The sequence below is a fragment of the Mirounga leonina genome, unplaced genomic scaffold (genome assembly GCF_011800145.1).
Source record: "Mirounga leonina isolate KUSES-001 unplaced genomic scaffold, KU_Mleo_1.0 Mir_177, whole genome shotgun sequence".
Taxonomy (NCBI): domain Eukaryota; kingdom Metazoa; phylum Chordata; class Mammalia; order Carnivora; family Phocidae; genus Mirounga; species Mirounga leonina.
In genome coordinates, this window is record NW_023270459.1 from 11873 (window position 1) to 22554 (window position 10682).

Sequence of the window (10682 nt, forward strand, 5' to 3'; positions counted from 1 at the left end):
CCCCTGCTCTCTCTCCCTCCCCCCCTTAAATAAAAAGGGGAACTGGGGAGTTTAATGGGTCCAGTTTCGGGGTTATAAGATGAAGAGTTCTGGAAACGGATGGTGATGATGGTTGTACAACAGTGTGGATGGATTTAATACCACTGAGCTGTACACTTAAAAATGGAGAAAATGGTAAATTTTATTATATATATTTTACCACATTAAAAAATTTTCAAATACCCAGGTGAAATTCACTTTAGTAATATTTTTATTTATCCCATTATGTGGAAAATATTAGCATTCCAACAAATTTTTTAGATTATTGAACTGTTTTACATTCTTTTTATCATACTAAGCCTTTGAAATGCGATCTGTGGTTACGCGCCCTGCACACCGCAGTTCAGACCAGCCACGTTTCAGTGGCCACTTGCAGGCCCTGGCCACGGTACTGGACGGCCTTCATCATCAGCAAGCATCTCCCATCCTATCTGCAAAAACCCACGTGTCCCCTGCAACAGTCTTGCATGCAGTTCATCGGCAAATAAACCTGCAAACCTCCCACATGGGCAGCAAAACCCACAGGCCAGCCCCTCAGTCTGGGTGCAGACAGACATCTTCAGAGAATGCATTTGCCCAGGTTGATTCCCAACCTTGGCAGGTTGATCTGACTGCAAAAGCCCCCTCCTTTGCATAAATTTGCATCTCATTCATGTGTCAATCAGAAGCATCTAGCAGGGCCTCAGATGGTCATCTCGAAGTCAGGGAGGTGGTGGTGTGGGGCTGAGCAGGAGGCCCCCGGGTGTCCCTCCTCCTGCTTCCCCTCAGGCTCTTCCTCCTCCTCTTCCTCCTCCTCTTCCTCGATGAGGCTCTCCTCCTCTTCCAGGAAGGTGACCAGTTCCTCCCGCAGTGCCCCCATCTCCAGTCCCAGACCGCACAGCTGGCCCAGCAGCTGGACGTCCACTTGGCGGAGGTGCCCCTGCCAGTGGGAAGGTGGAGTCGTGGGCATCCCACCCCGGAGGGCGGGGGGGAGGGGGGCGGGGATATCAGCGTGCCCCTGACCTCAAACCTGTTCGAGTCCTGGCCAAGATTCTTTGCTTGACCAAACTTCAGCTAAGCTCCTAAACCTTCTCCCGGGCCCATCTGTGCACTTCCTTGTAAAATCCTGTTTTACCAAGAATCTTCCATCCTCCACGTCTGATCACTCCCAATATCTCATCTGTTTACTCATCCCCCATCCACGCCCAGGCCCCACCTCATCTCCCCCACCTGCCTCCAGCATGAATCCTGTTGGTCCATTCAGCCAGATGCCCTGCCTCGTGATTTCCCATCTTCTGACCCCCACCCTCTCCTTCGCTAGAAATCCCCACTTGCCCCTGCTGTGCTCAGAGCTGAGCCCATCTCTCCGCAGCCCCCCTTGCCCCCCCACTACAGTAGCCCCTACACCTACTACTTCACCGTCTTTTTTTTTTTTTTAAGATTTTATTTATTTATTTGACAGAGAGAGAGAGACAGCGAGAGAGGGAACACAAGCAGGGGGAGTGGGAGAGGGAGAAGCAGGCTTCCCGCCGAGCAGGGAGCCCGATGCGGGGCTCGATCCCAGGACCCTGGGATCATGACCTGAGCCGAAGGCAGACGCTTAACGACTGAGTCACCCAGGCGCCCCACTTCACCATCTTTAATAGATGCCATAAGTAAGCTTCTCTTTAACAATCCGGGCCCGCGGCACACGGCAGGGTCCTCACTTTGTCCCGGACCTTGACTGTCAGCTGGCTTCTCCCAGGGGCTCTTGATCTCTGCCTCTGTCTCTCCCTGGCTTTGTCTCTCCATTTTGTCCCTCACTATCTCTGTGCCTCTGTGCCTTCCTTACGATGTCTCTCTGCTCTCTGCCCCACCTTGCCTGTCTCTGCCTCTGTCTCTGTCTTTCCATAACCCTTTCTGTCTCTATTTCTCTGCCCCTGCCTTTGACCATCTCTATCTCTCCATCTCAGATTTAATCTGAGTCTCTGTCTCTGTTGTCGCTCTCAGTCTCTGCTTTCTATCTGTCTCTCCCTCTGTTCGTCTCTGTCCCTGTCTCTCTCTACTCCCTTGTCTCACTCTTTGGATTTATCTGTCTCTCTGCTTGTTTCTTTTATTGTCTCTCAATTTCTGTCCTTCAATCTCTGGTCCTTTGCAATTCCATTCGTTTCCATACACGCACCTGTTCTCTCTCCCCACCCCCACCTGCGCCCCATCTCTTGCCCCTCCGAACCCCTCACTCACCAGCTCCTCCCAGATCCACAGCAGACTCTCCCTGGCACCTGCAGCGTCTGCCCCTGGGGACAGGAGGGTCTGGCCAGCTCTCCCCACTGGGGGGACCTCCCTCAGGGCCCGGGGAGGGGGGCCCAGCCCCGGAGGCACCAGTCCCGCCTGCCTCAGTTGCCTCCAAAGCTCCATAGTCCCTGAGCAGTGGTGCCAGGAGCAGAAAGTGACAAGGTCCAGAATGACCCAGTCCTCTGAGGAGCCGGCGAGGCAAGGGGGGAGCAAAGGGCGTGAGGGGGTGCCTGGGTCAGCATTTCAAAGTCCGCTCTCAGGTGAAAACTGACGGCCTCGCGAGGATTTTCTTCCTTCTAAAGTCTAACTTCAACTCTGCTCACAAGGGTCCAGCCACGGCCTCTCTGGCAGAGACAAAACCCCCACCCCTCTTGACCCCTTCTCAGGCCGAACCCCTCGTGGGGGCTGGGTGTCTGGGGATGGCTGGCCTCACCTGTCCCGCCCTGGGTCTCTCCTGGGCCCCTCCCCACCCCCTCCTCCTCAGCTTCCATCCTTCCTTCCTCTCTACTCTCTGGCTTGCTCCAGCTTGGACCTTGTCTTCTGCACTTGGGCCACCCCAGGACTTCCCAATTAGTGTGTCTGAGGAGCCGCGATCCCTCAGCTGTGGTACCTCAGTGTCCAGGCTACTGGCTAACTGAGCAGCCAGCTCTGCTGACCCCTGACCTGCCCATGGATACCATCACTGTCAGCTAGGGCCCTGCCTCGGCGAAGACTGGGACGTGGGCCTCCCTCCGCTTCCAGAAGCCGCCACCACCGCAGTCCTTGGCTCGCTGCCCCTTCCCTGTATCACTCTTGCACCTACCATCACATCTCCTACTGACTGACCCCCTGCCTCGATCTAACGGGACCCTTGTCATCGAATTTGGCCCATCCTGATCGCCCAGGATAATCTCCCCATCTCCAGATTTTTTTTTAATCTTTTTTTTTTTTTTTTAGATTTTATTTTTATTTTTCGACAGAGAGAGAGAATGCAAGCAGGGGGAGTGGGAGAGAGAGAAGCAGGCTTCCCGCTAAGCAGGGAGCCCGATGCGGGGCTCGATCCCAGGACCCTGGGACCATGACCTGAGCCGGAGGCAGACGCTTAACGACGGAGCCACCCAGGCGCCCCCCATCTCCAGATTCTTAACTTGATCACATCTTCCATTTACCATATGAAGTAACAGATTCACAAGTTCCAAGGATCAGGGCATGAGTTTTTTTTTGGGGGGGGGGTCCATTATTCAGCCCACCACACCTGCCTTTCAAACCTGTCACTTTCCCAGTCTCCCAGTCTCCCCGTCTCCCTAAGTGGTATCCCTATCCCTTTAAGTTTCTGGAGCTATTGGCTCAACCTTCAAAATAAACTCATAATCTGAGCACTTCTCACCAGTTCCTATTGCCCCACCCCTGCTCCTGTCTCCACTCCTCTCTTGCCTGGACTCCTGCAGTAGCCTCTTTGCTGGCTCCCACTTCCACCCTTGCTGCCTAAAGTCTGTTCTCCACCTGGCACAAATGATATTTTTTTAAAAGACTTTATTTATTTATTTGACAGAGAGAACAAACACAAGCAGGGGGAGGGGCAGAGGAAGAGGGAGAAACAGGCTCCCAACTGAGCAGAGAGCCTGACACTGGGCTCGATCCCAGCACACTGGGATCATAACCTGAGCCGAAGGCAGACACTTTACTGACTGAGCCACCCAGGCGCCCCGAAATGATCTTTGAAAAACATAAATCGGAGCACCTGGGTGGCTTAGTCGGTTAATCGTCTGACTTTTGATTTCAGCTCAGGTAATGATCTCCCAGTCATGGGATCGAGCCCCGAGTAGTTGGGCTCTGTACTCAGCACAGTCTGCTTGTCCCTCTCCCTTTGCTCCTCCCCCCACTTGCTCTCTCTATATCTCTAAAATAAATAAATAAAATCAAAAAAATAAATTTAAAAAAGGCATAAATCAGATCATGATATGCCCCTGAGAATGGAATTCGGCACAGTCAGCTTCCTGCCCACCTCTCTGACCTCATCTCCTACTTCTCTGTGCCAGCTGGTTCCCACCCCTGGGCCTTTGCACTCGCTGTTAGTCTGCCTGGAATACCTTTCTCCCAGATCTTTGAACGACTGTTTCCTTCTCATCCTTCACCTCCGCTTAAATATCATCTCTTCAGAAAGGCTTTTGCCGATTCCCTTACCCTCTAGTCACTGCCAATTATACTGCCTGTTCTTATGTGCCTCTTATCAAACATTATCTGAAATTATCTTGCTTATTCATTTGTTTCTTGTCCATCCTCTCCCCACCTGGAATGCTGACTCCCTGAAATAAGGTCTGTCTTGTTCACCATGGTAACCTGAGCACCCAAAACAGTGTAGGCCACGTGGCAGGTGTTCAGTAAACCTCTGCGAATAAATGAATGATTCTACCCACAAGACTTCACATTAAATCTTCACACTGAGAGAGAGCGCTGGACTCCAAACTAAAGTCGCGATCACAGTACTTTGAGATCTCACCTCTCCTACCCTAAAGTCTAACCTCACCACCCACTAGACCTTTTCCTTTCCTGACCCAGGCGTAAAGAATGACTGGGTCAGTTGCCTAGCCATTAAGGAGGTAGCGAATGAAAGCTGGAGGAAGAGGCAAGCTCAGGGGGACTGTGAGTACAGTCGGAGGGAGGGTACTCTAACAGGAAGGACTGAACGGTCTCCCAGGGAAAGGCTGCAGAGACTCACTGTTAAAGACCATGGAAATGGCTTTCGAAGCAATCGCTCAACTAGAGTAAAAAGTGCGGTGCCTTTAAAAGGAGAGCTGGAGCATGAAGGGGGCGTGGCCACAGGAAAAGACGTCTCGGTCTGAACCTCGAGGGTGGACAGAGAAAAACCGGCCCCTTCCGTTTACGTAATCCTAGCAAGATGGCGGCGCCCAGGGCGGTAAGTGACCGGAGCTCCTAGAGCCCCAAAATTGAAGTCCGCTCTGCTGCCCCCGCCTTCAGGGTTTCTGTCAACACCCAGGCAGCAAGGGGCAAGAGAGAGCAGGAGGCCTCTCCCGCTAAGGCTTATGCTGGGAGCGCTGACATGCGACCTTCGAGAGCCGAGAAGGATCGGTGCGAGTCGCAGACAGCCGGGGCGCTTTAGAGAGGAAGCGGGGCGGGGACTTGGTGGAGAGAAACCAATGGGGAAGCAGGGAGCGCGTTCCGAAGATGGCGCACCCAGCCAATCAGAGGAAGGGACCCGATTGTGGGCGCTGGGAGTCGGGCGGGCGCGAGTGGGACCTTCCAGGGAAGAGGGTTTGGATGAGTTCGGTGGAGAAGCTGGGGTTTGAGATCCAAAGGTAGGAGATCAAAGGGTACAGGTGAGGGAAGCTCATGGGAGAGTTATGCATTTTTATGGAAAGCCAAAGGGACGATGGAGGTCGGGGACAGGAACCAAAACGTGAATATGGAAGTTCCAAGGGAAAGACCTAAGGGAAATTTTTTTTTTTTTTTAAAGATTTATTTGGGGCGCCTGGGTGGCTCAGTTGGTTAAGCAACTGCCTTCAGCTCAGGTCATGATCCTGGAGTCCGGGGATCGAGTCCCGCATCGGGCTCCCTGCTCAGCAGGGAGTCTGCTTCTCCGTCTCCCGCTCCCCCCTCTTGTGCTCTGTCTCTAAAATAAATAAATAAATAAATAATCTAAAAAAAAAAAAAGATTTATTTATTTGAGAGAGCGAGAATGAGAGAGAGAGAGAGTACATGAGAGGGGGGAGGGTCAGAGGGAGAAGCAGGCTCCTCGCTGAGCAGGGAGCCTGATGCGGGACTCGATCCCAGGACTCTGGGATCATGACCTGAGCCGAAGGCAGTCGCTTAACCAACTGAGCCACCCAGGCGCCCGACCTAAGGGAAATTAAGGGGAGAATTTGCGATATTCGAGGAGAGAATTTAGGAAGAAAGAGCTAAAGTCAAGGAATGGGTTTAGGGAAGACTAAGGTGAGTGGTTGGGGACCTAGGAATTTTTGAGGGGAAATAAGGATTTGGGCAAATTACCGAGAAAATTTGGTTGAAGCAGAAAAAGAAATTGGAGCAGGCCAAGAGAACACTGAAGGGAAACTGAAGGAAGAGTTTGGGGGCTTTAACAGGTAAATTAAGGGTGGTTTGGAGTGAAATTAAGATATTTTGGGGTTAAGAAATGGGTTATTCAGGAAGACTCCAGGGAAAATTGGATAAAATTAAGGGGGTATTTTGTGGGAAATTGAGAGGTCAGATAATAGAGGTCTTCAAAGAAAAATATGGGTTTAGGAAAAGATCAGGGGGAAAATGGTAAGACCAAGAATGTTTGGCCAAATCAGAGAGAATTTAGGTTGATTAAGGGGAAGAACTTGGGAGAAACATGAGGAAATTTGGGGGATCTCAAAAGCAGAATTTGGAAGTTCTGAAAGGAGAATTTTGTGAACCAGGAAGAAGCAGTGGGGGGGGGGGGTGCAGCAAGAGGAGGACCAAGAACAGGGGGATCCAACTCTGACTCTCACAGGAGGCTCCAGGCTCAGCCTCTCCTTTCCTGTCCTCCCCAGCCCCTGCACCTGGTGATGCCAGTATGGAACCGGGGTACCAGGGGCATCCGTGGCCTGAGCAGGGCAGTGGCCCTGGAGGGCAGTCAGAAGAAGGGGAGATCCCTGCTCCAGTTCCTGGCTGACCACTTCTATGACGTGCAGGCTCTCAGGGAGTACCTACTCCAAAAGCAGGTGTTGAAGGTGCACCAGAAAAATCGGTGAGCACTCTTGGCGGGCACGACCCTGCTGCGGGGGCCTTACCAGGCAGAACTCAGATCCTGCCCCTGCAGCTGCTATACCAGGCCCGCCGAATTGCGTCCTCTCTGGCCACACCCTTCCCAAGGGCTCCAGCTCATATAGGTGACCCGCTGCCCACCATCTCTTGGAGGTCACACCGGCACCTCAAACCTAACATGGCCCACGGCAAACCCTTGACTTCCCCCTAAGAAAGTCTGCTCACCCCCAAGCCTTCCCATCCCAGGAAACAGCAGCACTGTCCCCCTTACTCAGGCCAAATTCTAAGGAGTCTTCCTGATTCTTCTTGCTTCTCTGTCTTCCACATCCAGTCCACCAATAAAATACCAGACCATCCCAGATGTGCCCAGTTGTTAAGCTCCTCACTATTCGTAGCCTGGTCTGAGCCCCTTCATTTTATGGTTGGTTGAGCGCAGTAATCTGAACTGGTCATCTTTTGCCCCCTCCAGTCTGTTATGGTCTATAAGTCATCCACAGGACTCAAACTATAAAATAGAGGGGCGCCTGGGTGGCTCAGTCTGTTAAGCATCTGCCTTCGGCTCAGGTTCAAGTCTCCTGTCGGGCTCCTTGCTCAGTGGGGAGCCTGCTTCTCTCTCTCCCTCTGCTGCTCCCCTTGCTTGTGCTTGCTCGCTCTCTCCGTCAAATGAATAAATAAAATCTTAAAAAAAAAACTAAAATAGAAAACCACCACCTTGCTTAAAGCCCTCAAATGGTTTCCCATTGCAACTACAATAAAAGCCGGACCCCAAGGCCTAACATCTGAGCTTTGAGACCCCTACCAGGGACTCCCCTTACCCCCACCAGCACGGTGTCCTTATTGCTGTTTGTTCTGCCTTCCTAAGTTGAGCCTCTGAGCATTTGCACCAGCTGTTCCCTTGGCCTGGCAGGCTCTTGCCTTGACTTTTCAATTTCTTCCCACCACTCAAATCTCTGCTCAAGCATCACCTCCTGACACCCAAACTGAAGTAGCCTTCTCCCTCCCCAGCCCTGGCCCAAGCCACTCCTGAGTCAGTCCCTCTGTGTTACTTCCATCATGGATCTGCAATTTGCTCTTAACTTCCAGGTTTCTTATCTGTTTCCTTCTGTAAATGAGCCTCACAGAGCAGGGACCGCTATCTGCCTTGGTGCCCAGTGCTTAATGGGACACTCAGTAAATATTTGCAGCCTGGCTCAGTCCTGGTGCTGTGGACTCTGACCCTCGCAGCGGCAGGGGGGTGTGACGCCGGGGTGCGGTGCTCAGCCTCAGCCACTGTTCTCTCCACAGGCCCTTCACCTACATCAAGGAGCGCTTCGGTCCCCACGCCGCGGGCGCCTATTTCATCCTGAAGCAGGGAGGCGCGGTCAAGTATGAGGGCAAAAGTGTCAGCAGGGGGTGGGGGGGAGGCGTGGAGCGCTGAGCCCGAGGCTCTTGGGACTTCTTGTTCCTGAGCTTCTGCTCCGTCACCTGTAAAGTGGGGCGGTGGTCGTATGGAACCTACAAGGTTTGCTGGAAAGATTCAAAGACATTTTGCAGTGGAAGCGCTTGGAACAGACCTGGCACAGCACAGGAGCTCAGTACATGTCGCTGTTCCTTTTCCTTCCTTCTCCCCTTCCTTTCTCCTTCCCTTCCTCCTCTTTTTTCTCCCCTTTTTCCTCTTTTTTGAAAAACGTAGCTCATGCACCTACCCCTCACTTGGCTCCAACTAAAATGTTCCCTTGGTTTGAGCACCTTCCTCCAGCACTTTCCTCAGAAACAGCACAGATGTCTGAGTATGTTGGGTTTTTGGGGTTTTTTTTGCCAGCCTATGAAGACTCTTGTAATTCTTGCCCTTTTCTCTGATGTTATGGGAGTTTTTCAAATAGGGGCGCCTGGGTGGCTCAGTCCGTTGAGCAACTCTTGATCTCAGCTCAGGTCTCTATCTCAGGGTCGTGAGTTCAGGCCCCATGTTGGGCTTCACGCTCGGCATGGAGCCTACTTTAAAAAAAAAAAAAAAAGGCCAAACATCGCATCTTTCATGGGAATGTCGGGGACCCAGGGAGACCCCACACTAAGGGCTTTGTGCAGGGCCTGATGGGTAGCGAGTGCACCAGACACGGGGCGACCACGTCATCACACGGGGCCAGGGAGGGGAGGTGCCCTGCTCACACCTGCTGTCGCCTTCCAGGTTTCAGGGCAAGGAGTGGATCCGGTCAGATGCGCGTGGCCACTTCTCTCTTGACTTCTTGAAGTTCCAGGCGGTGCCCGTAGAGGCCGTCGATGCCAGTGGCTGTGCCATCAACTACCAGGGCCTGGACAGCCTCTGTGAGTGGGCGGAGGCGGGTGGGGCCGTGCACTTGCCCTTCTGTGGAGGTCTCCAGAAAGGACCACAGTGGCCTCCCCCCCACAGTGGCCCTGAAGGAGCTCCAGTCCCTGTGGCTGCAGCGCTGTCCCCACGTGGATGACTGGTGTCTCGGACGCCTCCACCCGCTAGCCAACTCGTTGCAGGAGCTCTCGCTGGCCGGTTGTCCCCGAATCTCCGAACGGGGCCTCGCCAGCCTCCACCACCTGCAGTGAGACCGCAGCTCAGGCTGGGCCCCAAGCTTGGCGGGGGGTGCCCGACACAGAGTTGGGGAGGTGGGGAGCGGGCGGTCGGGCAGTCCCCATAGCCCTGCCTCCATGACCAACCTGGAGCGTGTGTGGGGTCTGCCCAGGTGAGCATTTGCAGTGAATCTGTCCGGGGGGCGGACACGGATGGACACATGACCACTCCTCGTTTTTCTTCCTTTTTGTTTTAATGACAACTCAGTGACGTTTACACCGTCACAAACAGGAGGAGCCGGAGTGTGCATCTGGGGTCCCCACGGTGGATGTCTGTACTTGGCCAGCTCTAACATTCTCTGGGCAGCTACAGAGCTCGGGGCTGAAGCCGGGGCTGGCGCGCCCCCTCCACACCCCCGCACAGAGGCCCTCCTTACGCAGGCCTCCCCCTTGCTGCCTCCCCTCAGGAACCTCCGCAGGCTGGACATCTCGGACCTCCACGCCGTGTCCAACCCGGGCCTCACGCGCATCCTGGTGGAGGAGATGCTACCCAGCTGCCAGGTTCTGGGGGCTGACTGGGCCCAGGGCCTCCCGTCGGGGCCGGAGGAGCAGTCCCAGGACAAGGCCAGCCCCATCCCTGCCTAGGCCTCGGCCCCCCGCCCCATCAAGCTGGGCAGCAGCGGGGCTTCCGTCTGGGTTCACTCCACATGGGGGGTGGGGGGCACCGCCAGCAGGTCTGAGGGGAGAGCGGGAGGCTGGCGTACCTGTTCCTCACCTCGGGGGCTCGCGCTGGCTGCACCCTAGGCTGCAAGGTCACAGCTCCTGTGTCATCGGTTAGGCCCCTCTTTCCACAGGCTTCTCTCCTGGGTTCCAACAGCCTCCCAGGCCCGGGGGAGGTAAGCCGCCCTGGGGAGCCGCACTCCCCCAACCCCGTGACTTCCCCAGACATGGCCACTACCACGTCAAGAAACCCTGCTCTTGACTTGTCCCGAGACTCAAAGTATCCTTACTCGAACGTGCTGCTGGCCCGGTTCCCTGTGGGGCACCCCTCAGCTCACGGCCCGCTGCGGCATCCCTGGCCTCCACTCGCCAAACGCCCGGAACCCCCCCGCCCCCCCCCCCCCCCCCCCCCCCCCCCCCCCCCCCCC

The 10682-nt window shown here is 54.4% G+C and overlaps 2 protein-coding genes across 6 annotated transcripts; one reads left to right on the forward strand and one right to left on the reverse strand.

Moving 5' to 3' along the window:
- Positions 1–266: 266 nt before the first annotated feature.
- On the reverse strand, positions 267–3197 carry ERICH4 (glutamate rich 4). Its single transcript, XM_035023284.1, has 2 exons — positions 2242–3197; positions 267–958 (listed from the first exon to the last, which is right to left on the reverse strand). The coding sequence occupies exons 1-2, from the start codon at positions 2413–2415 to the stop codon at positions 722–724; spliced, it is 411 nt and encodes a 136-aa protein (XP_034879175.1). The 5' UTR covers positions 2416–3197; the 3' UTR covers positions 267–721.
- Positions 3198–5156: 1959 nt separating this feature from the next.
- DMAC2 (distal membrane arm assembly complex 2) lies at positions 5157–10657 on the forward strand. 5 transcript variants are annotated; one of them, XM_035023280.1, is made up of 6 exons: positions 5157–5188; positions 6804–7000; positions 8302–8382; positions 9182–9318; positions 9404–9566; positions 10002–10657. In XM_035023280.1, exons 1-6 carry the CDS (start codon positions 5171–5173, stop codon positions 10177–10179), a joined length of 774 nt encoding a protein of 257 aa, XP_034879171.1. In that variant the 5' UTR covers positions 5157–5170; the 3' UTR covers positions 10180–10657. The 5 variants fall into 5 exon arrangements, with proteins under 5 accessions (XP_034879171.1, XP_034879169.1, XP_034879174.1 ...); XM_035023278.1 differs by lacking the exon at positions 5157–5188 and adding an exon at positions 5443–5550; XM_035023282.1 differs by lacking the exon at positions 5157–5188 and adding an exon at positions 5562–5588.
- The last annotated feature ends 25 nt before the right edge of the window (positions 10658–10682 follow it).

Excerpts from the sequence above, each read along its gene's own strand:
- ERICH4 (XM_035023284.1), bottom strand. The coding sequence starts at position 2,415 with ATGGAGCTTTGGAGGCAACTGAGGCAGGCGGGACTGGTGCCTCCGGGG. Across the intron at positions 959-2,241 it reads TGTGGATCTGGGAGGAGCTG|GGGCACCTCCGCCAAGTGGA; the intron begins GTGAGTGAGGGG and ends TCCCACTGGCAG.
- DMAC2 (XM_035023278.1), top strand. The coding sequence starts at position 5,458 with ATGGCGCACCCAGCCAATCAGAGGAAGGGACCCGATTGTGGGCGCTGG. Across the intron at positions 5,551-6,803 it reads TTCCAGGGAAGAGGGTTTGG|CCCCTGCACCTGGTGATGCC; the intron begins ATGAGTTCGGTG and ends TGTCCTCCCCAG. Across the intron at positions 9,567-10,001 it reads GCCAGCCTCCACCACCTGCA|GAACCTCCGCAGGCTGGACA; the intron begins GTGAGACCGCAG and ends GCCTCCCCTCAG.